This window comes from Callorhinchus milii, unplaced genomic scaffold (assembly GCF_018977255.1).
Source record: "Callorhinchus milii isolate IMCB2004 unplaced genomic scaffold, IMCB_Cmil_1.0 Scaffold3, whole genome shotgun sequence".
Classification (NCBI taxonomy): Eukaryota; Metazoa; Chordata; class Chondrichthyes; order Chimaeriformes; family Callorhinchidae; genus Callorhinchus; species Callorhinchus milii.
Genome location: NW_024704744.1, coordinates 5,598,342 through 5,623,400, shown reverse-complemented (window position 1 = coordinate 5,623,400; position 25,059 = coordinate 5,598,342). Strand labels below are relative to the sequence as shown.

The 25,059-nt window shown below is 43.9% G+C and overlaps 1 protein-coding gene across 1 annotated transcript in view; it reads right to left on the bottom strand.

Moving 5' to 3' along the window:
- eys (eyes shut homolog) overlaps window positions 1-25,059 on the bottom strand; it is a 528,873-nt gene that overhangs the window by 189,347 nt on the left and 314,467 nt on the right. Inside the window, exons 31-32 of the mRNA XM_042332751.1 lie at window positions 1,761-1,885; window positions 1,085-1,209 (exon numbers count right to left, since the gene is read on the bottom strand). Coding sequence (XP_042188685.1) covers window positions 1,085-1,209; window positions 1,761-1,885 — 250 coding nt within the window. The remainder of the gene's footprint in view (window positions 1-1,084; window positions 1,210-1,760; window positions 1,886-25,059) is intronic.

Here is a 25,059-nt window from a genome sequence, read left to right as displayed (position 1 = left end):
TATAAACTGGGCGTCGATGCTGACAACCGAACGTTCAAACGCCTGGCGGCCTCTTCACATGCTGCGTGAAGCTTTCTTTAAACTCCAGTAAAGCCAGGTTATTTCAAATATGAAGGTGGGATGGTCCGAGCTAGACAAGCAGCGGGAAAGCTTGCCAGACAACAATATCAATGGCGTGCATTTGGGTCCCCAAGCCTTGGCTCTTACCAACCTGCGCCAAATACTTGCCAGAATTAGGTAAAGAGGATGTGTCCCTCCGGGAAGAGAGTGCACATTCCATTCCAACAATCTATTTATGGGAATTCCATGTGTAGATATCCAGCATCAAACATACCAACTGCTCCCTTGACCCCATCCCCACCCCTCTCCTTGCCTTCCAACTCCATCTCCTCGCCCCTCTACTCTCCGACACCACCAATCGCTCCCTATCATCTGGCACCCATCCTCCTAAAAACAGCTATAATCATCCCCATCCTGAAAAAACCTTCCCTGGACCCATCCCTACCTTCTAACTTGGTCATAAATTGGTCATTTCAATCCATGACTGTTTGTGGGACACTGCTGTGCGCAATTGGCTGCCGCATTTCGCCCACAAATATACGGTCAATTCACTTTACAGTCTATTCTGTGAAGCGCTTTGAGACGTCTAGAAGACGTGAAAAGTGCTATATCAAATGCAAGGATTATTATTATATATCTCCCGCCGGACCCGCCCTACCATCGGCGGCCAAGCTTTCAGCCTCTCTGTCCCCACCCTCTGTAACTCCATCCCACGATCCCTTCGCCTTGCTTCCTCTCTTGCCTCCTTCAAGGCACGACTCAAGACCCTCCTTTTTGAACATGCCTTCAGCCGCCCTCCTACCTCATACCAACCCTGCCCCCCCACACCCGGGTCCTGACCCACGACTGTTCAGTGCCTTGGGAAGACCTCCTGACATGAAAGGCACTTTATAAATGTGTGGAATTCTCAGTTTGGTTTGGATACTCTGAAGCCTGTTCAAGTGGATGTTAAAGATCCCATGGCACTATTCAAAAAGAGAAGGGAGTTTCTTTATGAGCGACTCACTCAGTCTCTGTAACTCACCACATATCCAGGGCTGCAGAAGCAGGTGTAGGCACGGCCAGGCTTGTTCTGGACACAGATACCATGGACACAAGGCATTGGGTAACACTCGTCAATGTCCACATCACAGTGAGTTCCCATCCAGCCTGACACAAGCAAACAGGAAGAAAACCGACCGGGTTAAAATTAATTTCACATTTCCAAAGGAAAACTACACCTGGGGCAGGGAGGAAATGGGGAAGGAAGTCATTTTGCTGAAACCTCTCACAGGAGGACCTGGATTAAGCAGTTGGTGCTAAGTAAGTGTGGAACACATCATTGGACTTGGGTCTATAGAACATCGAGGTGGCTGACACATTGCTGAGCATCTCCCAACCTTTTTGTGCCACCATCAGTTATCATGCCTTCAGTCACTAAGGTCCTAACTTCTGACACACTCCCTGTGTTAATCATTCCCCTCTTCAATCTAACTTTCAATCCTTCCTTAAGACTTACCTCTTTGATTATGGTCCCTCTCCTTTGCTCAGGGTCCACCCCACCCTTGTGCAGCGATCTGAAATGCTATACTGCACAAAGCGAGGGATATAAACGCAAATTATTGTTGTTGTTTATAAGATCCCCTTTGATCTATTGACCTTCTGTGGGGTGTGGAGAGAAGCATGAGCCCCTGTGAGTTGTGGAATTCCTGGGGATTTACCTTGTGTGCAGGTGCAGGAATAATTGTTGACATGATCCTGACATAAGCCACCATTGAGACATGGCGCAGATCCACATTCATTTATGTCCAGCTCACAGAACTTCCCGGAGAATCCTGGAGGGCACCTGGGATAGGGAAAGGAACAAATGCCGGGTCAGTTCATCCACTGCATTGGCACATCTTCTCCTGCTGCACAGCATTGGATGATCTAAATTCACGGGACACAGGTTTAGAGTCGTAAAGGGCAATTTTAGGACAGATACCAGGAAGATTTTTGTTATTCAAAGGGTAAGTAAGGGTTGCCAGGAAAGGTGGAGTCCCGTAGTGTAGTGATTATCACAATCAACGCGCAAGCGAGAGAAGCCGGGTTCGATTCCGGGGAGGGCGAAACCTTAGGCAAGGTTCCTTACTCTACACACATCTGTTTGCCTTATAGAAACCCGGTTGTCCGTCGATTGGCAGATTGCATTCCCCGGATAATAATCCCTCCCCCCCAAAAAAAAGCCATGGTCACTGAAAACCGTGGCTGTTACGCCTACAAAATACACTGTCAATTTACTTATGCAATATATTGAGACGTTTAAACAATGTGATAAGGGCCTTTATTAAATGCAGGGATTATTATTCTATTATTATAAGGTGGTTGAGACCAGTATATTGGGACTCATTTAAAAAGCAGTTGATTCTGCGATGGGGGGAGGGGGAGACTAAGTGGGGTAGGTTCTCTGGAAGGACAAGACTGAATGGGTCAAAGGACCTTCTTCATCTGAACCCATCTTATAATATTGTGAGGTCGTGTTTGGAAAATCATGAATGTACAAAACTCAGTCACTCCACTTTACAGTAAAATTTTAATGTGATAATCCTAATTTGATAAGGCACTATATCAACTACAGGAACTTCGATTATCATTAGTTTTTATTATGAGTGAATACTTTCACATCACATCTTGCATTTTCCCCTCACTGTAAGGGTTGAACATCAAAGTATACCCACCAAACATATCGCTCACAATATATACCGTCAATTCACTTCACAGTATATTCTGCTTTGAGATGCCTCAAAGGTATGATAAGGCGCTATATATGTGGTGTCCTGTAGCCCAGTGGTTAGAGCACGCGCCTTGCAAGCGAGACACCTGGGTTCAATTCCAGGCAGGGTGAAACCGTGGGCAAGTTTCCTTACTCCACACGCCTAATAATAATCCCTCTAAAACAAAACAATAATAAATTGGTCCTTTTCAATTCACGACTGTTTGTGGGACACTGCTGTGCTGTGCGCAATTGGCTGCCGCATTTCGCCCAAAGGTATAAGGTCAATTCGCTTTACAGCATGTTCTGTGAAGCGCTTTGAGATGTCTAGAAGATGTAAAAAGTGCTATATCAAATGCAAGGATTATTATTATTATTATTATTATTATTATTATATCAAATGCAAAGATTATTAAAAAGAAATCTAGATGAAAGGGATAAAGAATTCGAGTCCAGATAAAGTACCAGTGAATAAACAGGCCATTCTGATTCAATTATTTCACACGGAGTGTGATGAATACGTGCCAAAGACTGTTCAGGGAGTGGAGTTGTGTCAGCAAATTTAGAGGGAATCCGATAGCTATTTGACGAAGAAATCAATGTGGGAGAGATGAGAGAAAAGAACGTTGATTGATTATTTATTTACGATTTAAATTTTATTTTAATTTAGTTTCACTTTAGGCCCAGTCAGCCAGGCTCTCGATCCTTCTTGTTCCTACTGTTTAAAACACACTTTATCCTTAATGGGTTTATGACAAATTACAGCTGGTAGTGAAATTGGCCTTTTTTGTTGAAAAATAGATGTCCTTACGATTCGAGTATTTATTTTCATGTTTTTCAAAATATTTAAGAAGAAAAAAGAGAGAACAAGGATACTATGATATTTGATGACTGAAGCACACACTCCTGGTGTCCCTAAGCTGTCAGACTGGATCAGTTGGCAGCATCTTGGGTCAGAAAGAAACCATAAAACCATAGAAACTTACTGCTCAGAAGAAGACCATTCGGCCCATTGTGTCTGTGTTGGCTCTTTTAAGAGCGAGTCTTTAAGTCCCGTTTACCAGCACTTTCCCATACCCATGTAGTTGACTGACTCCTTTTTAGCTGTTTAGGAGTCCTATAGCTCAGTAATTAGAGCACTCGCCTCGCAAGCGAAAGACATTGGTTCGATTCCCAGGCAGGGTAAAATGTTGGGCAAGTTTCCTTACCCCAAACACCTCTGTTTACCTAGCAGGCAGTAGGAACCTGTGGTTAGTCAATTCACTTTACAGTGTAATCTGTGAAGCGCTTTGAGACCACCGAAGAATTGATAAGGCGCTATATCAAATGCAAGGATTATTATTATTATTTATCTAGTTCCATTTTGAAAGTTAATATGGATTCTGTCTCAACCACAGCTCTCAGCAGCACATTCAATATCATGAATAGTCAGTAGGTGAAAGAAAATTCGATGGATTTCTTTTAGTTAATAATATCATGGGTACAGTATATAGACTCAGACATAACAGGTGCAACTGTTATGATTTCTTCTCACCTCCCCATTTGCTTGTCTGCTAATGATGCCTTCTATTTACTGAACTCAGCAACCAGTGGAAATAATTCCTCCCAACTTTGACTCAATCAAAATGCCTCATAATGTTTATCACGTCACCCCTCAACCTTCTTTGTTCCAAAAGAAGAAGTCCCAGTTCCTTCAGTCTCTGTTCGTAAGTCAAACTATTCACCCCCAAGTACCATCCTAATAACAACAACAAATTGGATTTATATTGTGCCTTTCATGTCAGGAGGATATACATTTCTTCTGTATCCCTTCTATTCTAATTGTAGGTGAGGATTCAAGCCCCATGAAACTCGTGGTCCAGGTTGACACTCCAGTGCAGTGCTGAGTGACTTGTGATGTCCTCCTGACATGAAAGGTTGTATGTAAAAGCAATCAGTTGTAGCTGTTGTTGGGGAACACTCAGTTGTCAAAGATGACAGCTTTCAGTATGAGGTGTTAAATCAAGCTTCCAATTTGCCTGTTCAGGTGATTGATAAATATCCCATGGCACTGTTTGGAAAGATTTTGTACTGATGTCCTGGCTGACGATACCCAAGATAAAATTGGCCATTCTCTTCATGGCTGTTTGTGGGGCATTGCCGTGTGAAAATTGGCTGCTGTGTTTGCCTATAAAATCCATGGTTGCTGCATTCTGGAGCTTTGAGACATTATATGCACTATATCAAACGCAAGAATAATTACTGGAAAATCCTTGATCTTCATAATATTTAATAGATGCATATGTGCAGGAAAAAACATTGCATGTGAAGCAGTGTAAAATCCTTTATGTAGAACATATTTATAATTTTAACCGTAAATCATTGAGCTTGATCTAGATATTTATCTGTTTAGACTCCAAGTCACTGAAACAATTAATACATTAGCATTTACAATACAGCCACCAACTGTTCAATTTTACAATTCAACAAGAAATTACTCTGATTATGCACCTCACTGGTCTAAGTTGGTAGAGAAATAAGAGGTGAAAATCCAAGTTAACAAAAGTTTAGGAGATAATAAGCAGACTGCACTTTTAATAACAATAATAATAATACGTGCCTTTCATATTGGGAGGACACCTGAAAAATTTCACAGGATTTAATGCAAAGTTTAGTGACTGTGCCATTTGTACAACCTTGATGTCCAGTAGTTGGACTAACATATATTCCAGTGTCAGCCCGACTCAATGACAGCACTCTTGCCTCTGAGTCAGGAGGTTGTGGGTTCAAGCCTCAGGTTGGGACTTGAAGTAACAGAATCTAGGCTGACACACTGATGTGGTGGGGAGGGAAGGGGGCGAGGCTCTGGGACAGAAAGGTGTTGGGCTTAAGCCCCATGTAACTGATCATCGAGGCCAGACAAAGCTTAGTTGACATTCTAGTGCAGTCCTGGTAGAGAAACATTGAATAATAGTCCTTACATTTGATACTGTACAGCGCCTTTCACGTCAGGAATTCAGTGAAGTGCTGTGAGATGTCTTTCTAAAGTGAAAGGCTGTGTGTACCAAATGTAATGATTATTGTTAGTATTTATTTTACCAAGAGAACACCACCTCTTTGATCCAGTCCAACTTTTGTCTTTCACTGTCAATGTCACTGCCATTACTTTAGCGTGATTTTAACACTGTTACTTTACTGCTTATGCTCTTCAAAGGGCCTTTGGAAACAAGTTCACCGTCAGTGGCTGGTGTCTGCTTCACGATGAACCATTACATTTTCTGATGACTGAATTGCAATTTGGAATACTTTTCACCTCCGCATAATTGAGGTTTCTGCGTCAACTATATATCAAACTGAGAACTCTCCACTCTGATAGTGGCCAGTCAGTGTTCAGATATCTTTTCAGATTTCTGTGGGCGAAATTTCTACTTACCTAAATGGCAATGTTTTGACCACATTGTGTATATCTGCACCCTCCCTCTCCCAAACTCCCTGCTGTGTTATAAATCTAATTCCAGGTCAAACTCCCAGGTCCAGTTTAGAATTTATATCTAGATCTTCCATAGATAATGAAAGAGTCACAAGATATCACGAGTTAAACGTCACGTGCAAGTTGAATTATGCATTTTCACAGGATTTATGTGGCAAACAGTTTGGCTTTAATTATCCAATTGCGCAAGTTTCACTGACATTAGAGATGTACATATTAACATTTAACTTGTCCTTCCATTCAGCCTTCTGTGACCTGAACTATCATTCTTAAGATAAGACAAGCACTTTAACTTTCCAAATTGATGTCTGGGAAACAAATTATCTGGGTGAATCCTTGTGGGAAATCAGCATTTGGAAAAATTCCTGGACAGTGATGGAGTCTGAGTCAGTAATCTTAATAATAATAGAATAATGTTGGATTTGAAACAGTGTCACAGAATCTTTAACATCCAACTGAACAGGCAGACGTTCTCAGTTTAACATCTCATCCAAAGGACGGCACATCCAACAATGCAACAACAACAACAAATTACATTTATAAAGCACCTTTCACATTAGGAGCACGTCCCAAGGCACTGGATGGTCAGGATTTGGACCCGAGCTGGGGACTAGGATCAGGAGGGGTGGAGGGCAGGGAGGGTAGCGGTAGGAGTTTGACCAAAGGCGCCGTCGAACAGGAGAGTCTTGAGACGGGCCTTGAAGGAGGCAAGGGAGAGGACGAGGTGAAGGAATTGATGGGAATGATTTCCAGAGGGTGCAAAGCAGAGAGGCTGAAGGCCCAACATCGATGATGGGGTGGGCTGGGCGGGGGCCGTGGCGTGGGCTGGAGCCTGCTGAGCGGAGGGAGCAGACAGGCCGATATGGGGAAATATGCAGCTCATCCTCAGCACTGTTTTGGAGAATCAATCTAAACTATGGAAATTCAATGTCATAATGTGGGCTTGAACTCACAACCTTCTGACTGGAGATGAGAGTGCTACCCGTAGAGCTGGGTTGACAGAATACAAATAGACATAAGGCAAATTGGTTGCCACGTTTCCCCACAAAACAAACAGTCACTCCACTGTACAGCATATACCGTGAAACACTTTGAGAAGTCAAGATTATTATTATTATTATTATTATTATTATTATCATCACAATCATTTGATCCTCAGATGGATTAGATAAAAGATACAGGATCACTGATGGGACGGGACTGCATTATAGGACATCAACAACAACAACAACATGATTCCATTTATAGAGCGCCTTTCACGTTGGGAGGACGTCCCAAGGCGCCGGACAGTTGGGTCAGGACCCGAGCAGGGGGGAAATGGTCAGGGTGAGGGGAGGGAAGGGAGGGAGCGAGGAGGGGGTAGAGAGTCGAGAGGGGAGCTGAAGGCACGGTCAAAGAGAAAGGTCTTGAAACCGGCCTTGAAGGAGGAAAGGGAGGAAGGAAGGCGAAGGCACTGGGGGATAGAGTTCCAGAGCCTCGGGGCTGAGAGGCTGAAGGCCCGACCACCGATGTTAGGGCGGTTGGGGCGGGGGATGTGGAGCAGACCGGAGCCAGAGGAACGGAGGGTACGGGCAGGTAGGTAGGGGGATAGTAGGTTGGAGAGGTAGGAGGGAGCAAGGCCGTGAATGGCCTTGTAGGTGAGGATGAGGATCTTGAAATCGGTCCTCTGGGGGATGGGGAGCCAGTGGAGGCGAGCGAGGGTGGGAGTGATGTGGTCCCGAAGCCTGGTGCGGGACAGTACACGAGCTGCAGAGTTCTGAATGACCTGCAGTTTGTGGAGGAAGGTGCCGGGAAGGCCGGCGAGGAGAGAGTTCCCATAGTCCAGCCTTGAGGTGATAAAGGCGTGGACCAGAGTTTCAGCAGCGTGAGGGGTGAGGTAGTGCCATAGTCTGGCGATGTTCCGGAGGTGATGCCAGTTGTGGCGCGGATGTGGGGAAGAAAGGACAGCTCAGGGTCGAACAGAACACCAAGGTTCCTGATGGCTTTGAGAGGTGCAGAGTGCAGCCTTGGATGCTGATGCTGTCAGCGCCTGAGGTGCGGAGGCGCTGACGTGAGCCAATCAGGAGGGCCCCAGTTTTGCGCACGTTGAGCTGAAGAAAGTTGTCTCTCGTCCAGGACTCGATGTCGGACAGGCAACTGTCAGGACATCGGTGGTCGTGGAGTTGAGGGTAGAGGAGGAAAGGTAGAGTTGGGTGTCATCCGCATACATGTGGAAGTTAACCCCATGTTTGCAGATGATGATACCGAGGGGGAGCATCTAGAGGGTGAAGAGGAGGGGACCGAGGACAGAGCCCTGAGGGATACCGCACGAGACGGTGCGGGGGCTGGAGGAAAAGCCTTTTGTGGAAACAAAATGAAGACGGTGGGAGAGGTACGACCTAAACCACTCAAGGACAGGGCCTTGAAGGTTGAGGTTGGAGGACAAGCGGTGGAGGAAGATAGCCTGGTCGACATCAATACAATAATAATAGTAATGATGCTTGGGTTTGAAATAATGCCTTACCATATTGTTGAGATACCCAATAGTGCTTCACGGGATTTATTATAAAGTGTATTGACTGAGCATCTTGTAAGAGAACACAGCAGCCAGTTTGAGCAAGGCAGTGTCTCAGAACCAGCCATTAATAATAATAATAATAATAATCCTTGCATTTGATACAGTGCTTTTCACGTCTTCTAGACATCCCAAAGCGCTTCACAGAATATACTGTAAAGTGAATTGACTGTATATTTGTGGGTGAACGCGGCAGTCAATTGCGCACAGCAGTGTCCCACAAACAGTCGTGGATTAAAAATGACCAATTTATTATTGTTTTTTGTTTTGGAGGGATTATTATTAAGTTATTAAGTGTTATTAAGTTATTAAGTTATTATTATTATTAAGTGAATGACCCATTGTATCTGGCGTGGATTGTTGGCCAGGACTCTGGGAGAAACTCCCTTCTCTTTTTCAGTCGTGCCACGGGATCATTAATGTTATTACCTTCGATGTGATTATGCATTTCATTGATAGTAGTTGGGCCGTTGAGACCAATTTGTTCATTTGTGCATCGCCAAAGCAGCCGAAATGAAACTCCAAAACGGTCACCTTGAGATGCTTAAAATTGCGACATTTCCGACAAGTTCTGTACTTTTTTTTCACTCTCTGACCTTATCAGGTAATGATCGTTTCAACCGCAGTTACAAACCTAGAATTTTTCATTGTAACCAAGCCAGCTAAATAGCTGCAGGCATTTCACTACTTGTTTGCAACTTGACTGAAATCATGTCATGGTTATTGCTGTGATGTGCACTGGAAGGAATAATAACGAGAATGCTTTGCAACTGCGCTATTGTTAACTGTGACGAAATACACAATCTGCAGTAAATACTGGGAAGCTCTTTGCAACTCCTCGAAGATTTTATTAGGCACTAAATCAAATGCTAGAATTATTATTGGTGTGTCAGCCTGGCACAGTGGGGATTGAACTCACAACCTTCTGATTCAGATTGTTGACTCTGAGTCAGAAAGTTGTGGGTTCAAACCCCACATCAGAATTTAGAATCGCATCATCTAAGCTGACACTCCTATGCAGTGATGGGAGGGATGTTGCATTGTCAGAGGTGCAGTCCTTCAGATGAGATGTTAAACAGATGTTCTGACTGCCTGTTCAGTTGGATGTTAAAGATCCCATGGCACTATTTGAAAAGAGAAGGGAGTTTCTCATGTCCTGACCAACAATCCCCCAAATAAAATTGGTCATTTACTCCATTGCTGTTTGTGGGACATTGCTGTGTGCAATTGGCTGCCGTGTTTCACTCACAAAATACACAAAATACAGTCAAAACCACTTTACAGTATGAACTGTGAAGCGCTTTGAGATGTCTCATCAACGTGAAAGGCGCTATATTAAATTCTCTGAGACGCTACCTTGTGTGGAGGGCACTCTATTAAGTGCAAGTTGTTGTTGTATATCAAATGCTAGGATTATTATTATTATGTTATCCTCCTGAAGAAGGGATAAGTGGGGTTTCCTTGGACCTGAGCTGGTTCCAGTACATTGGAGTGTCAGCCTCAACTGTGTAAGTTCAATGTTCCGACATGAGGCTTAAACACGCAACTTTCTGACTCAGAGGCGAGAGTGCTGCCAACTTAGGCCTTATTCCTGCCCAATTTTATTTGGGGGATTGTTGTCCAGGACACTGGAAAAACTACCTTCTTTGTTGGACTAGTTCAATAAGACCCTGTAACGTCTACCGAACAGGCGGATGGGAACTGCGTTTAAAATCTCATTCGAAGGACAGCACCTCCAACAAGGCACTGGAGTGTCAGCCTAGACTGTGAGCTCAAAGTCCTGAAATTGGGGTTTGAACCCACAACCTGCTGATTTGGAGGGCGAGAGTGCTACTGGCTAAGCCACGCTGATACCTGGGGCCTTTTGAAAAGCTGTAAGTGTGCAGAAAAAAAACATTATTTTTTCTTCTTCCTTATGTTTCTTCCCACAAAACTAACAAAATAACACGATTAATTTGTTCACGATGCCCTCGACAATAAATCCCGCTCGCAAATGAGTCCACGAGCCCAGACAATAGGCTCTGTATTCAATTAGAAATGAGCGTTTTATTATCTTGCGTGTTCTGGTAAAAGCCAAAATTATTATGTGAACAGAGATTGGAGTCATAAAATCCTTTTGTGGGTAATAATTTTTTTTCGAATATATCCATTAAAATGCACAGTTTAATGGAAGTGAAATAAAAAGCTCACTCACAGCGTCTAATTAAAATGTAGCTGCGTTTACTTTGCCTTGCAAACGAGGCAAGGAATTCAGTTTACTCAGAGATCACTTTCACTTCTTGGGATGTCTGCCAACCTGGGTCAGTCTGTAGCACTCTCGCCTCTGAGTCAGGCCGACCGATAAGTGGAGTCCTGCAGTTTAGTGGCTAGAGGACTTGCCTCTCAAACGAGAGGGCCTGAGTTAGACTCTTGGCAGGGCGAAACGTTGCGCGAGTTTCCTTACTCCACACGCTTTTGTTTACCTAACAGTAAGTAGGAACCCGGTTCTTAGTCGATAGGTGGATCATTTTTCCATGGAGTAACATTTCCTTAAAAAAATTACAAAAATAATCCTTGCATTTGATATAGTGTCTTATCATGCCTTCGAGACTTCTCAAAGCGCTTCACAGAATATAGTGTAAAGTGAATTGACTGTATATTATGAGGGTGAAACGCAGCAGCGAATTGCGCACAGCAGTGTCCCACAAACAGTTGTGGATTGAAGTGACCAATTTTTTTTCAATGAATGAATTATTACCCCTGAAAAAAGACATCCACCAATCGACTAACAACAAGGTTCCTACTCACTACTAGGTAAATAGAGGCATGTTCAGTAAGGAAACTTGCCAAGCATTTCATCCTGCTGGGAATCGAACCCAGGTCTGTCGCTTATAAGGCGAATGCTCTAGCCACTGAGGTACACGACTACAGATAATAATTTGGTCACTTAATCTGTGACTGTTTGTGGAATAGTGCTGCGCATAATTGGCTGCCGTGTTTTGTTCACAAAGCATAAAGTCAATTCACTTTACAGTATATTCTGTGAAGCGCTTTGAGACATCTACAAGACCTGATAAGACACTATATCAAATGCAAGGTTTATAGTATTATTATAATCAGTTATAGTACACTGGTTAGCTTCATAGCACTTGCCCTCTTAAGGGTTTGGCTCATAAAATTGATGCTATGTGTATAACTATGCTTTTTCTGACCCTGAGCCACATTCCTGCTGCTGTTTTCCAGACCAGAGATTTTTTTGGTGATGCTCACTGTTTGACAGTTTTTTTTCTGGCTCATCAATGAAAGATCTGCTGTTCTCAGTAACAACGGGCCTATATACAACACCATTCAAATAGCGTAATGTCTCGAACAGCTGTCCAGACACCAGTGCCGGGCACTGAATCAACCTTTATGGAAAATATATTTCCTTGGTTGTATATTTCTTGATTCATGCCATAAATCAAGAAATATTCAATCCAGAGAAAACTGAAATCACTCTAGCGATTGAACCTGGACTTGCCTAAACTCGGGCCAATGTCTGAGGTGGGAGGGGGCGCTTCTTGATGACCTCCGGGCCACTTCTGGCCCAAGGGCCACAGATTGGCTACCAATGACATAACAGATATTGCAGGTTCTTGGGGGATGGCAACAAAAATTGCATTTATATAGCACCTTTCACCTGGGGAGGACATCCCAATAATAATAATAATAATCCTTGCATTTGATATAGCGCTTTTCACATCGGGAGGACGTCCCAAAGCGCTTCACACAACACACTGTAAAGTGAATTGACTGTATATTTGTGGGCGAACGCGGCAGCCAATTGCGCACAGCAATGTTCCACAAACAGTCGTAGATTGAAAATGACCAATTTATTATTGTTTTTGGTTTTGGAGGGATTATTATTAGGCGTGTGGAGTAAGGAAACTTGCCCAAGGTTTCGCCCTCTGCCTGGAATTGAACTCAGGTCTCTCGCTTGCAAAGCGAGTGCTCTAACCACTGAGCTACAGGACTCCAAATAGATAGAAGCAGAGAGTCATGATAATGATAATAATAATCCTTGCATTTGATGTAGCGCCTTATCACGTTTTCTAGACATCTCAAAGCGCTTAACAGGGTATAGTACAAAGTGAATTAACTGTATACTTTGTGGGCGATTTTGTGAGTTCCAGAGGTTAGGAGTTGACGGCACAGAGGGGTAGTGTGAGGGACCCACAAGGCCTTACAAACCTCACAAGCTCCACTTATAAACTTTCCTGTTTGAATATTCCGTATAATTCCTCCCCGATCTCCCAAAGGTGAGAACCAAAATATATTTCCGCAAGGGGTTTCAAAGCAGCATACATCATCTTATGTTTTATTCTTTTACATCCGAAAAGATACATTCCCACTGAAATTTTAATGCACTCCTGCTCCTCCTGGGGGCACATTAAAGACATCTTTCAATTTATGTTTGAGCTGTTGTACTCCTCAGCTTCGTTGGACCCCATCTCACTGCAATCCCTACCAACAGAAGTAATGTGGTGGATGAGAACATAACTCTTGCATTTGAAGCAACGCCTATGAAGTCAAAGTGCCTCAAAGCGCTTCAGGGGGAATCGCTGTCAAGCTTAGTGATTATGTATTCTGCAAGCAAATGTGGCGGTCATATTTGTGTACAGCAAAGTGCCACAAACAGCCAAGGAGTAAGTGACTCATCTTATTTGGGTGATGTTGGCAAGGATGCTGGGGGAAAACACCCTTTCCTTTTCGAATAGCGCCCTGGGATATTTAACATTCGCCTGATTAGGCAGACAGAATCTTGGTTTAACATTATAATAATAATAATCCTTGCATTTGATATAGCGCCTTATCACGTCTTCTAGATGTCTCAAAGCGCTACACAGAATATACTGTAAAGTAAATTGACTGTATAATTGTGGACGAAAAGCAGCAGCCAATTGCATACAGCAGTGTCCCACGAACAGTCGTGGATTGAAGTGACCAATTTGTTTTTTTTTGAGGGATTATTATTAGACTTGTGGAGTAGGGAAACTTGCCCAAGGTTTCGCCCTGTCGGGAATCAAACCCAGTTCTCTCACTTGCAAGGTGAGTCCTCTAACCACTGAGCTACAGGACTCCACTAGGATTGTGCTCAGTTTGATTTGATCCCATCAGCTCAATCGACCTCAATGATTTTTCCAGCCCTATACATTGTCAGCGTTATGAATCAACGTAAACTCGCTCCAAGATCTTAAATTTTTACAAACATGTACTTTTTTCTAAAAAAAACTATTCCTGTGAGAAGAGTCTAACTAGAAATTACTCCATTACAATTTCTCTTGTCCAGACTGAGGAGGAGTGAGTGATAAGTTCTGAACTGCATCTCAACAACAACAACAAGATTACATTTGTATAGCGCTTTCATGTCGGGAGGATGTTCCAAGGTGCTGATAATTCCAAATTACAATAACAATAATTCACTTACAATAATTCAATTACAATAACAATACTGCTTGGAATGTGTTATAGCACCTATGAGAGGCCTCAATGGGCTTCAGGGGATTAGATGGTAGTGATGGTAGTGACTGTGGATTTTGCAAGGAATACTTATTTATATTGACTGAGAAAAATACTGAAATAAAAGAGGCCTGGGAAAGGTTGTACTGAAAGATATTCTTATCCTCTCATAAACACCAACTCTATTTTGGACTTGAGAATCTAAAAGAAGCACTAGATATTTCCCTTATCTCATCTGAAGGACGGCACCTCCAACATTGCAGTATCTGTCCATCCGTCTGTCTCTCCATTCCCCCCCCACCCACCCCCGAAGTGTCTGTGGCCAAACACTGCACTGGACTAACCCTAACCCTAACTGGAAGCTCAGAGTCCCCAATGAGGGACTTGAACCTACAACCTTCTGACGAAGAGACAGTGCTACCGAGCCGGGCTGACACATAATGTGTTATCAGTGTCAGACTTACAGTGAGTGCTTACAATTCTGCCGCTACCATTATCAGCCCAAGTCTCAGTTCTTCTTTAAGGTCTGTTCCAACAATCAGGTGAAAAACACAACTGCAATTGCCCGGTGATAGCACAGTGAAGTAAAGAATGATTAATCACTGACTCAGCTTCTCTCTCTCCATTTATCTGTGACCTTCACTTTTACTAATATGCGCTCACCATCAGATAGAATATCTCCAAGTCAGGACTTTTTCATCAGTTAGTTTCCATGCCGGGGATAATGACTGGTCTGGCACGTTGGCGGGTTCTCATTTGCCTCACATTCGCAGCAACCTAATTTGGAAGACGTTGTTCATAACAATAACAATTTGATGTCGTAACTTTCCTGTTGGGAGCACAGATTTACCAGCACACCTGCGGATGAGACATTAAACCGAGGTCCAAATGCCTGTTCAGGTGGATGTTAAAGGTCCCAAAGGGAGTTTCTCCTCCTATGTCCTGGCCAACAGTCCCCCAAATAAAAATAAAAATGGTCATTTCATTTATGCCATGTATGGCTAGAAAATATACAATCACTACACCTTCGGGTAAAATCCTGTGAAGTTCCTCGAGGTGTCTTCCAATGTGAAATGAACACGGATTACTAATATATTACATAGAATTGGAAGTTCCAGTACAGAAACAGCCCATTCAGCCCAACTAGTCCGTGCCAGTGTTTATATTCCACACTAGTCTGGTCAAAGTCACTAATGACATTCTGAACATTTATGATCAGTGCTCCCTCTACTTCCTTGTCCTCCTTGACCTCTCTGCTGCCTTCGACACTGTCGGCCACTCCATCCTCAACTCACCAAGCCAGTCAGGAACCTAGGTGTCTTGTTCGACCTTCAACTGTATTTTCTTTCCTACATCCAAGTCATGACCCGCTTTGCCTTCACTCACCTCCGTAACATCGCTCGATTCTGCCACTACATTATCTCAGGCCGCTGAAACTCTTGTTCATGCCTTCATCACCTCCAGGCTCGACTGTACAAGCACACTGCTTGTCAGCCTTCCCAACTCCTCCCTCCACAGGCCGGAGGTAATCCAGAACTCTGCAGCCCGTGTTCTCTCCCGCACCAAACTCTGTGACCCCATCTCCCCCATTATCGCCCAACTCTATTGGCTCCCTATCCTTCAGAGAATCCAGTTCAAGATACTGGTCCTCACATACAAAGCCCTCCACTCCCTTGTCCCACCCTACTTCTGTGATCTGCTAACCCCTATCAACTCGCCTGCTCCCTCCGCTCATCCGGCTCTGGCCTGCTCCACATCCCCGACTCACCCACCCCACCACTAGCGGGAGAGTCTTCAGCCACTCTGCCCCCAACCTCTGGAATTCCTTCCCCCAATCACTCTGCCTCGCCCCCTCCTTAGCCTCCTTCAAGTCCTGCCTCAAAACCCTCCTCTTCGACCATGCCATCGGTCACCCCCCCTTCCCCTCCCTTCTCCCCCATTTACCCCAGCTCGGGTCTGAAATGCTGTATACTCTCTAGCACCTTGGGACATCTTCCCGATGTGAAAGGCGCTACACAAATGTAATCTTGTTGTTGTTGTTGTAGCTTCCACCCCTCCCAATCCTCTATCCTTTACTTTACCCTCTATTCTCTTCTCCTTCATGTATGCATAGAGTAACTATCTATCACAACAAATCAAGCCCCACGTCAGGACTTGGAATCACACAGTCTAAGCTGACACTCCAATGCAGTGCTGGTTGTATGTTGTATTGTTGGAGGTACTGTCATTCGGATGAGGTGTTAAACCAAGGTCCTCTCTGCCTGTTACATTGGATGTCAAAGACCCCACAGCACTGTTCGAAAAGAGATGAGAGTTTTTTCCTGGTGCCTTGGCCAAAAATCCCCAAATAAAATTGGTCATTCACTCCATGGTTGTTTGTTGGACATTGTTGTGTGCAAACTGGCTGCCATGTTCATCCACACAATACACAGTCACTGCACTTTACAATATATCTTGTGAAGCGTTTTCAGATATCCCAACGACATGATAACTACAATAGCTTGCATTTATATAGTGCCCTTCATGCCTTCATAAGATGCTCTACCAAATGTAAGGATTATTATTATTATTATTAAACACCCACTATTTGTACCTCTCTCCTCTCTAAGCCCCATTTTGAAGCAGCCTCTTGATATTCAATTGATTTCTAGGTATGTGAGGCAAAACGGAAAAAATCTGCAGGATGTAAAAACAAATACACTTTGAAAGCTTAAGTATCTAACGAGCAAGCCGCAGAACAAGGGAAGAGATAATCAGCGAATGCTATTGTAATACATCCGTTGCCCATTCAGGCAGCCATCCGCATGATGATTGGAATGCTAATAGCCTTTCACAAACCACAATTGAAAAGCATGGGGTGTGAACTGGAATAATGATAGTCTTGAATATTTATGCCTGAGGAAGCACTGAAAGGATGGGGAAGGTTGGGGGGGGGGAGAGATAACAAAATAATTTTTCGCAAAATTTTAAGATTTAGAATCTTTATCTTTTAACAGCAACTGCAATGTTAATTATCATAAGTGTTGCATTTGGTATAGCGTCTTTCACGTTGGGAGGATATCTCAAAGCGCTTTATAAGATTTCCTGCAAGGTGAAGTGACTGTGTATTTGTAGGTAAACGCCACAGCCCAATTGCCCACAGCAATGTCCGACAAACAGTCTTGGAGAGAGTGACCAATTTTTATTTCGAGGAATTGTTGGCCAGGACACCTGGAGAAACTCTCTTCTCTTTTCGAATAGTGCTATTGGTCTGAAAGGCAGACAACCTTGGTTTAACATCTCATCCGAGGAACGGCACCTTCAACAACGCAACACACCTCAAGCACTGCAATGGATGTCAGTTTAGACGACGTGATTCCAAGTCCCGATCCGGTGCTTGAACCCACAATCTTCTGACTCAGAGGCGAGAGCACTACCACTGAGCCAAGCTGTGTTTGTAAAGCCCTTTCGGATTCCTCAATGTGCTCCTTACTATTATTATTATTATTATTATTATTATTAACACCAGGGTCAGACTGCCCATTAATCCAACAACCAAAAGCTATGAAACGTGTAAGGCGCAATTGTGCATCACTTCAATTATTAACCTGTTAGATCGCTTAAGATGTTTAACCACAGTGATCCAGGTGAGGTTTAATGTTTCAGCACAGAACTTCATACCGGTTTCACGCACATTCGACATTGAGAACATGCAGGTAATGCAAATTGCAAGCTTAAGGAATTTCTACATTGAGACACAAAGCAGGCCCCAGTGTGCATTTCTACAGCTATTTCCCCCTCCGTCTCATTACTGATGCATTGAAGGAATAAATGTGCCCTTGCCAGAGGAGTGAAATGAATCTTAAATGTTCAGTAACAGTAGGCAGCGATTTAATGCTGATTTGATAGTTGTCTGATACATTTCACATTCAGCCACAGATGCTATAGTGGTCTTTATCCTTTGTTAGAACGTGTGCTGTGCAGCAGAGCAGAAAAGTGGCATGAGCAGCACACTGCTAATCTTTCGATTTTCCTGATTTTAGTTTCACGAAAGGGGACAACCGTGTCTCTCCCTCAGTTTTCGGTCACTCTCCTACCCCTACCCTCCCTGACCTCCATCCCTCCTGATCCCAAACCACTGCATGGGTCCAAATCCCTGACTGTCCAGCACTTGGGGACTCCCCCCTACTGTGAAAGGCGCTATATAAATGTCATTTGTTGTTAATTTGTTGTTGTTATTTTGAATTTACAAGTCACCTTTAGGCTATGCCCCATAGAATCAGAGGATCATAGCAATTTACAGCACAAAAGAAGGCCATTCAAGCCATCATGCGCTTCCTGGTTCTTTTGAAAGAGCTATGCAATCGCCTGCTGCATATTTAATTCTCAGCTCAATTTTCATTTAAACTTTCAGCTGGCTCCTGCCTGCTCCATGACCCCGCCCGGCCTGCCCCAGCATTGGCGGTTGGCCCTTCAATCTTTCTGCTCCCACACTTTGTAACTCCATCCCACAGTCCCTTTACCTTGTTCCCCCACCTTGCCTCCTTCAAGGCCTGTCTCAAGACCCTCCTCTTCAAACCGAGCCTTCGGTTACCCTCTTACTTTCACTGCCATCCACCCTTCCTGCTCCCAATCCCCAGCTTGGGTCCAAATCCTTGACTGTTCAGCACCTTGGGATGTCCCCTCGACATGAAAAGCCTGAGACAAATGTCATTTGTTCTTGTTATTAATTAACATGCCTCTATTTCTTCCTTGAAGCCCAGACCAGCCACATTCTCTAACCGTTTTGTTACTGAATTAAATTGGTTAATTCCTGCCACGCCATGCTGGGGGTGGAGGAGAAGAGGGAGAGACTATTTGCTGCTATGCATCGAGAACCTATGCAGCAATAGTAATCATAATAATAATCCTTGCATTGAGACATCTTCAAGCACTTCACAGAATAGATTGTAAAGTGGATTGACTGTGTATTTTTCTGGGCGAAATGTGGCAGCAATGTCCCAGAACTGTCATGGATCAACATTTTTTTAAGGGATTGGTACTCCCAGAAAGCAATCCACCAATCAACAAACAACCGGGTTCCTGCTTACTACTAGGTAACCAGAGGCGTAAGGAAACTTGCATAAGGTTTATACTCGTGGAGTCCTGTAGCTCAGTGGTTAGAGCACTCGCTTTGCAAGCGAGAGACCTGAGTTCAATTCCAGGCAGAGGGCGAAACCTTGGGCAAGTTTCCTTACTCCACACAGAGCCTAATAATAATCCCTCCAAAACCAAAAAAAACAATAATAAATTGGTCATTTTTAATCTACAACTGTTTGTGGGACATTGCTGTGCGCAATTGGCTGCTGTGTTCGCCCACAAATATACAGTCAATTCACTTTACAGTGTGTTCTGTGAAGCGCTTTGGGACGTCCTCCCGACGTGAAAAGCGCTATATCAAATGCAAGGATTATTATTATTATGCCTCACCTGGGAATTGAACCCGGGTCCTCTCGCTTGCCAAGCGAGTGTACTAACCGCTATTCTACGAGACTTTACTCTAACTCCAAGCCATTTTGTTTGAGGTATTCCTCATCGATCATCCCTGTAACACATGGGAACAACCTCATTGCTCTCCTCAGCTCAGAGCTCACCCCAACCCCTGCCACCTTCCGCATTCCCCGCTCCCATTGCAGTTATCTCCATCACCACCCTATAAATCTATTGAATTACTGTATAAGTTGCCCACAAAACATACAATGGATTCACTTTACAATATATTCTGTGAAGCGCTTTGAAGCATCTCAACGAGGTGATAAGGCGCAATATCAAATACAAGGATTGTTATTAATATTCAAAAGCAAAGTGCTCAACAGAAGAGAAATCTGACAAAGTGATGACATCTTTAACAACGATCTCCCCAGCTATGACCAAAGAAGTAACCAGCGGAGTGAATTGAAGAGGTTTAGAAAAATAGGTTTCACGTCTGTAAGCACATTTGATTAAACCAAATAGTCTGTAACGGAAACCCATTACCACAATCTCTCCTCCTCCTAACATTAACCTAGGCCACAAAGTGTCTTGAAAAAGATAATGAACTGGGCTGAGGAAGATTGCTTTTTAGGACTAAAATGTCAGCTTGGTTCAATTTAAAGTGTTTCGAGTTGTCCTACATGAAGAGGACTGTACAAGTACAAGTCGTCCTTCGGATGAGATATTAAACCAAGATCCTGTCTATATCTGTTTAGGTGGATGTAAAAGATCCCATGGAACTACTTGAAAGAGAACAGAGTTTCTCCCGGTGTCCTGGCCAACAATCCCACAGATAAAAATTGGCTGCCACGATTCACCCACAAAATACACAGTCAATCACTTTACAATATATTCTGTGAATTGCTTTGAGACATCTCAACGATGTGATAAGGCGTGATATCAAATGTAAGGATTTTTATTATTATATTATGTATCCTATAACATTGGTGAGTTTTAGTCATTCCTTGTCTTTACAACAACAACAACAACAACAACTTGGATTTGTACAGCGCCCTCCACGCCGGACAGCATCTCAGAGCGCTTTACAGTAACGGATCCTGGGGCCGAGCCAGGGGGAGGGGGAGGAAAGTGACAAAAGGCGCGGACGAAAAGAAAGGTCTTCAGCAGAGACCTGAAAATGAGAAGGGAGGGAACGAAGCGAAGGGAGTATGGAAGGCAGTTCCGGAGGCTTGGGGCATAGTGGCTTAAGACACGGCTGCTGAGGGTGGAGTGGAGGACTCGGGGGATGAGGAGGAGGTCAGACCCGGAGTAAATGAGGCAACGGGTACTGTTTTGAGGAGAGAAGAGGTCAGAGAGGTAGGCGGGTGGAGAGGAGTAGAGGGACTTGAATACAAGGGTGAGGATCTTGAACTCGATCCTCTCGGGGATAGGCAGCCAGTCAGTCTGTCAAGGACTGGGGGGATCGGGGAGCGGAGTTTGGTCCGGGTGAGAATGCGGGCGGCAGAGTTCAGAATGATTTGGATTTTATGGATAGTAGTGGATGGGAGACCAGTGAGGAGGGTGTTAGCGTAGTCCAGCCGAGAGGTGACAAAGGCATGGACAGGGTTTCAGCGACTTTTGGGGAGAGGTATTGGCGGAGACGGGCGATCCGTCGGAGGGGAAGAAGGCGGGTACTGTGACTTGGAATCAATTCCCGACACAGCGAAACGCTTACCTAGCAGTAAGTAGGAACCTGGTTGTTGGTTGATTGGCGGATCGCTTTTCTGGGAGTAATAAGCCCTTTTAAAAAAAATTTGGTCACTCAATCCATGACTGTTCATGGAACACTGATGTGTGCAATTGGCAACCGAGTTTCGCCCACAAAATATACAGTCAATTCACTTTACAGTATACCCTGAAGCGCTTTGAGACGTCTCGAAGAAGTGATCAGGCGCTATATCAAATGAAAGGATTATTATTATTAAATTATTATTATTAAATTGCGTCTTCCTCTGGGTATGAAAAATGGCAGCGTGAGATCCAGGAGAGGAACAAACCGGGAGACTGTCAATCCCAAGTGATTTTTAACAAGCCTTACATTTGTTACCGAGCCTGTTCATATCGAGAGGCTGTCTCAAAGCTCTTCACAGGAGGAAGGTTGGCAACACTAACAATGAGCGTTCAGAACAACGTGGAGTCCTGCAGGGTACTGGTGATTTTGTAAGATCAGACATCACCAACCCAGCACATGGACCCAGTTCTATTCATTCAGAAGAGCCTGCGTTCCGCTCCGTCACTAATGATGTGATTCAATGAGACAGGAATTCTAGCGGTCAGACAGGCCCGGCTTATTAGCCACCAGAAACAACTTATTTTCTGTGTGCTTTAGCTGCTATTTACACGGAACCTCAACTGCTCCATTAGTAACCGTAACACACGAGGGAGCCTGCTTTTCTTTTTGGAAAAAAAATTATACATTTTTTTAAGTGTTCTTTTCAATTCTTGAGTTGCCCGTCATTGCACAAAGCTCACTTCAGAGCTTAGATTGAAGGCGGTTGTGAAGTGTTTGTCTTTAAGCTGTAGTGGACACTTTCCACATGTTGCTCATCATCTTTCTGCGCCCCGCACCATACAACCCCCACCCCCCTTACCAAAATTCAGGACAAATCAGTCACTCAGGGATGCAATCACAGGTCAAACCGATTTGATGACCCACTTCCAATCTATTTACATTATAATAATAATAATTATAATAATAATAATTATCCTTGCATTTGGTATAGCCCCTTTTATGTCGTGAGGCCACGTTTCGCCCACACAATATAGTCAATTCATTTTACAATATATTCTCTGAAGCGCTTTGAGATGTCCCAACCACATAAAATCAAATGCAATGATTATTATTATAAATTATTATTGTTGTATTCCAAAGTACTTCACAGGATATATTGTAAAGGGGAGTGACTGTGCATTTTGTGGGTGAATGCCAGTGCAAAGGGGCCCATCATTGCTGTTCATTCCCAACATTAAAAGCTTTAATATTTTATGTTCTTTTCCATTTTATTTTTATATATATGCATGAACAAGCACGAGACTAAAGCAGAGTAAACCACAAAAGTATTGGGAAAAAGGCAGGTAAATGGGACTGAAAGGGTTGCTCTTTACAAAGGCACTACAGACACGATGGGCTCAATGGCCTTCTTCTGAATTGTAAATTTCTATGGTTCTACCCAATTTGTACAGCCAAATCCCTAACGTTCTGCCTGTGGTGAAGGCAGGCAGAGCATTTAAGCTGCCTATCATTCTCTGAAATGTCTCAATGGGCTTTCATATGTGCACTCACCTCAGTATCTAATCTCCCTCATAAAGAATTTGTATCACAACACATCCCCAGGTATATAAAAAAATTGGTTATTCACTTCATGGCTCTTTGCTATGATAACTGCAACAACACATTTATAGTACCTTTCACGTTGGAAAGACATCCTAAGGTGCAGGGAATTGGGAGGTGAGCTTTGTCAGAAGTATTGTTGGTTGAGACGTCAAGCTAATGTCCCTTCTGCCTGTGGCACTTTTCAAAAAGAGAAGGGAGTTTCTCCCGATGTCCTAACGTTGGTTATTCTGTTTGAGGGACATTGCGCAAACTAGCTGCCCTATTTGCCTACAAATTACACATTCGCTGGATCTTAGAGTAAAATTCTACGAAGCTCTATGAGCAGTCCTCCTTACATGAGCGGTGCAATATCAACGATAATAACTCAACATTCACCCACACAACACACAGTCACTCCACTTTACAGTATATACTGTGAAGCGCTTTGAGAAGTCTCAACGGCGTGATAAGGCGCTATAACAAATCACAGAATCATAGAATTATAATACAGCACAGAAGGAGGCCATTCAGCTCATTTTGTCTGTGCCGGCTCTTTTCAAAGAGCTATCCAATTCAATGCCACTCCCCCGCGCTCTCTTCATAGCCCTGCAAACTTGTTCTCCCCAAATAATTGTCTACTTCTCTCTTAAAAATTGTTATCGAATCGGCTTCCGCAACCCTTTCAGGCAACGCATTCCAGATCCGAACAACAACAACAAGGTTATATTTGTATAGTACCTTTCATGTCGGGAGGATGTCCCAAGCTGGATAGTGTACAGCATTTCAGACCTGAGCTGGGGTCAGGGAGGGAGAAGGGAGGGGAAGGGGGGTGACCGATGGCATGGTCGAAGAGGAGGATTTTGAGGCGGGACTTGAAGAAGGCTAAGGAGGGGGTGAGGCGGAGTGATTGGGGTATGGAATTCCAGAGATTGGGGGCAGAGTGGCTGAAGGCTCTCCCGCCAATGGTGGGGAGGGTGGGTCGGGGGACATGGAGCAGGCCAGAGCCGGCTGAGCGGAGGGAGCGGACGGGGTGGTAGGGGAAGAACAACTCGCTGTGTGAAAAAAATTCTTCTCACCTCCCCTCTGTTTCTTTTAACAACTATTTTAAATCAGTGTCCTCAGGTTACCCCCGCCAGTGGAAATAGTTTCTTGTTGTTCAACCGATCGAATCCCCTCATAAATTTTGAAAACTTCTATCAAGTCTTCTCTTAACCTTCTCTGCTCCAAGGAGAATAATCCGAGCTTCTCTACCTCTCCTGATAAGTCTCTCATTCCTGGTACCATCCTGGTAAATCTCCTTGGCACCTTCTCCAATGCCTTGACATCCTTCCTAAACTGTGGTGCCCAGAACTGAACACAGTTTGCTTTTTTTTAACAGCTTTATCTACCTGTCCTGCCACTTTCAAAGATTTAATTATATGAACCCCCAGGTCTCTCTGTTCCTTCACCCCCTTAAGATTGTACCATCAGCTTATATTACCTCTCCTCATTCTTCCTCCCAAAATGCATCAAGTTGCATTTCTCCACATTAAACTTAATCTGCCACGTGTCGGCCCATTTTACCAGTCTGTCTTTGTCTCCTTGCAGTCTGCTGCTATCCTCCTCACTCTATATTACTTTTCCTAATTTAGTGTCATCTGCAAACTTGGAAATTGTACTCCCTATACCCAAGTCCAGGTCATTTATATTGATCAAAAGCAGCAGTGGTCCCAATACTGACCCTGGGGGACACCACTGCACACTTCCCTCCAGTCAGAAAAACAACCGTTCACCACCACTCTCTGCTTTCTGCCTCCCATCCAGTTCTGTATCCATGCTGTCCACTTAATACTGTGGGTTTCTATTTTGCTTATAAGTCTCTTATGTGTCACTTTATCAAATGCCTTTTGAAAATCTATATAAACTACATCCACTGTACTACCTTCACCTACCCTCTCTGAGCTCTCTGAGACGCCGCGTGGCGT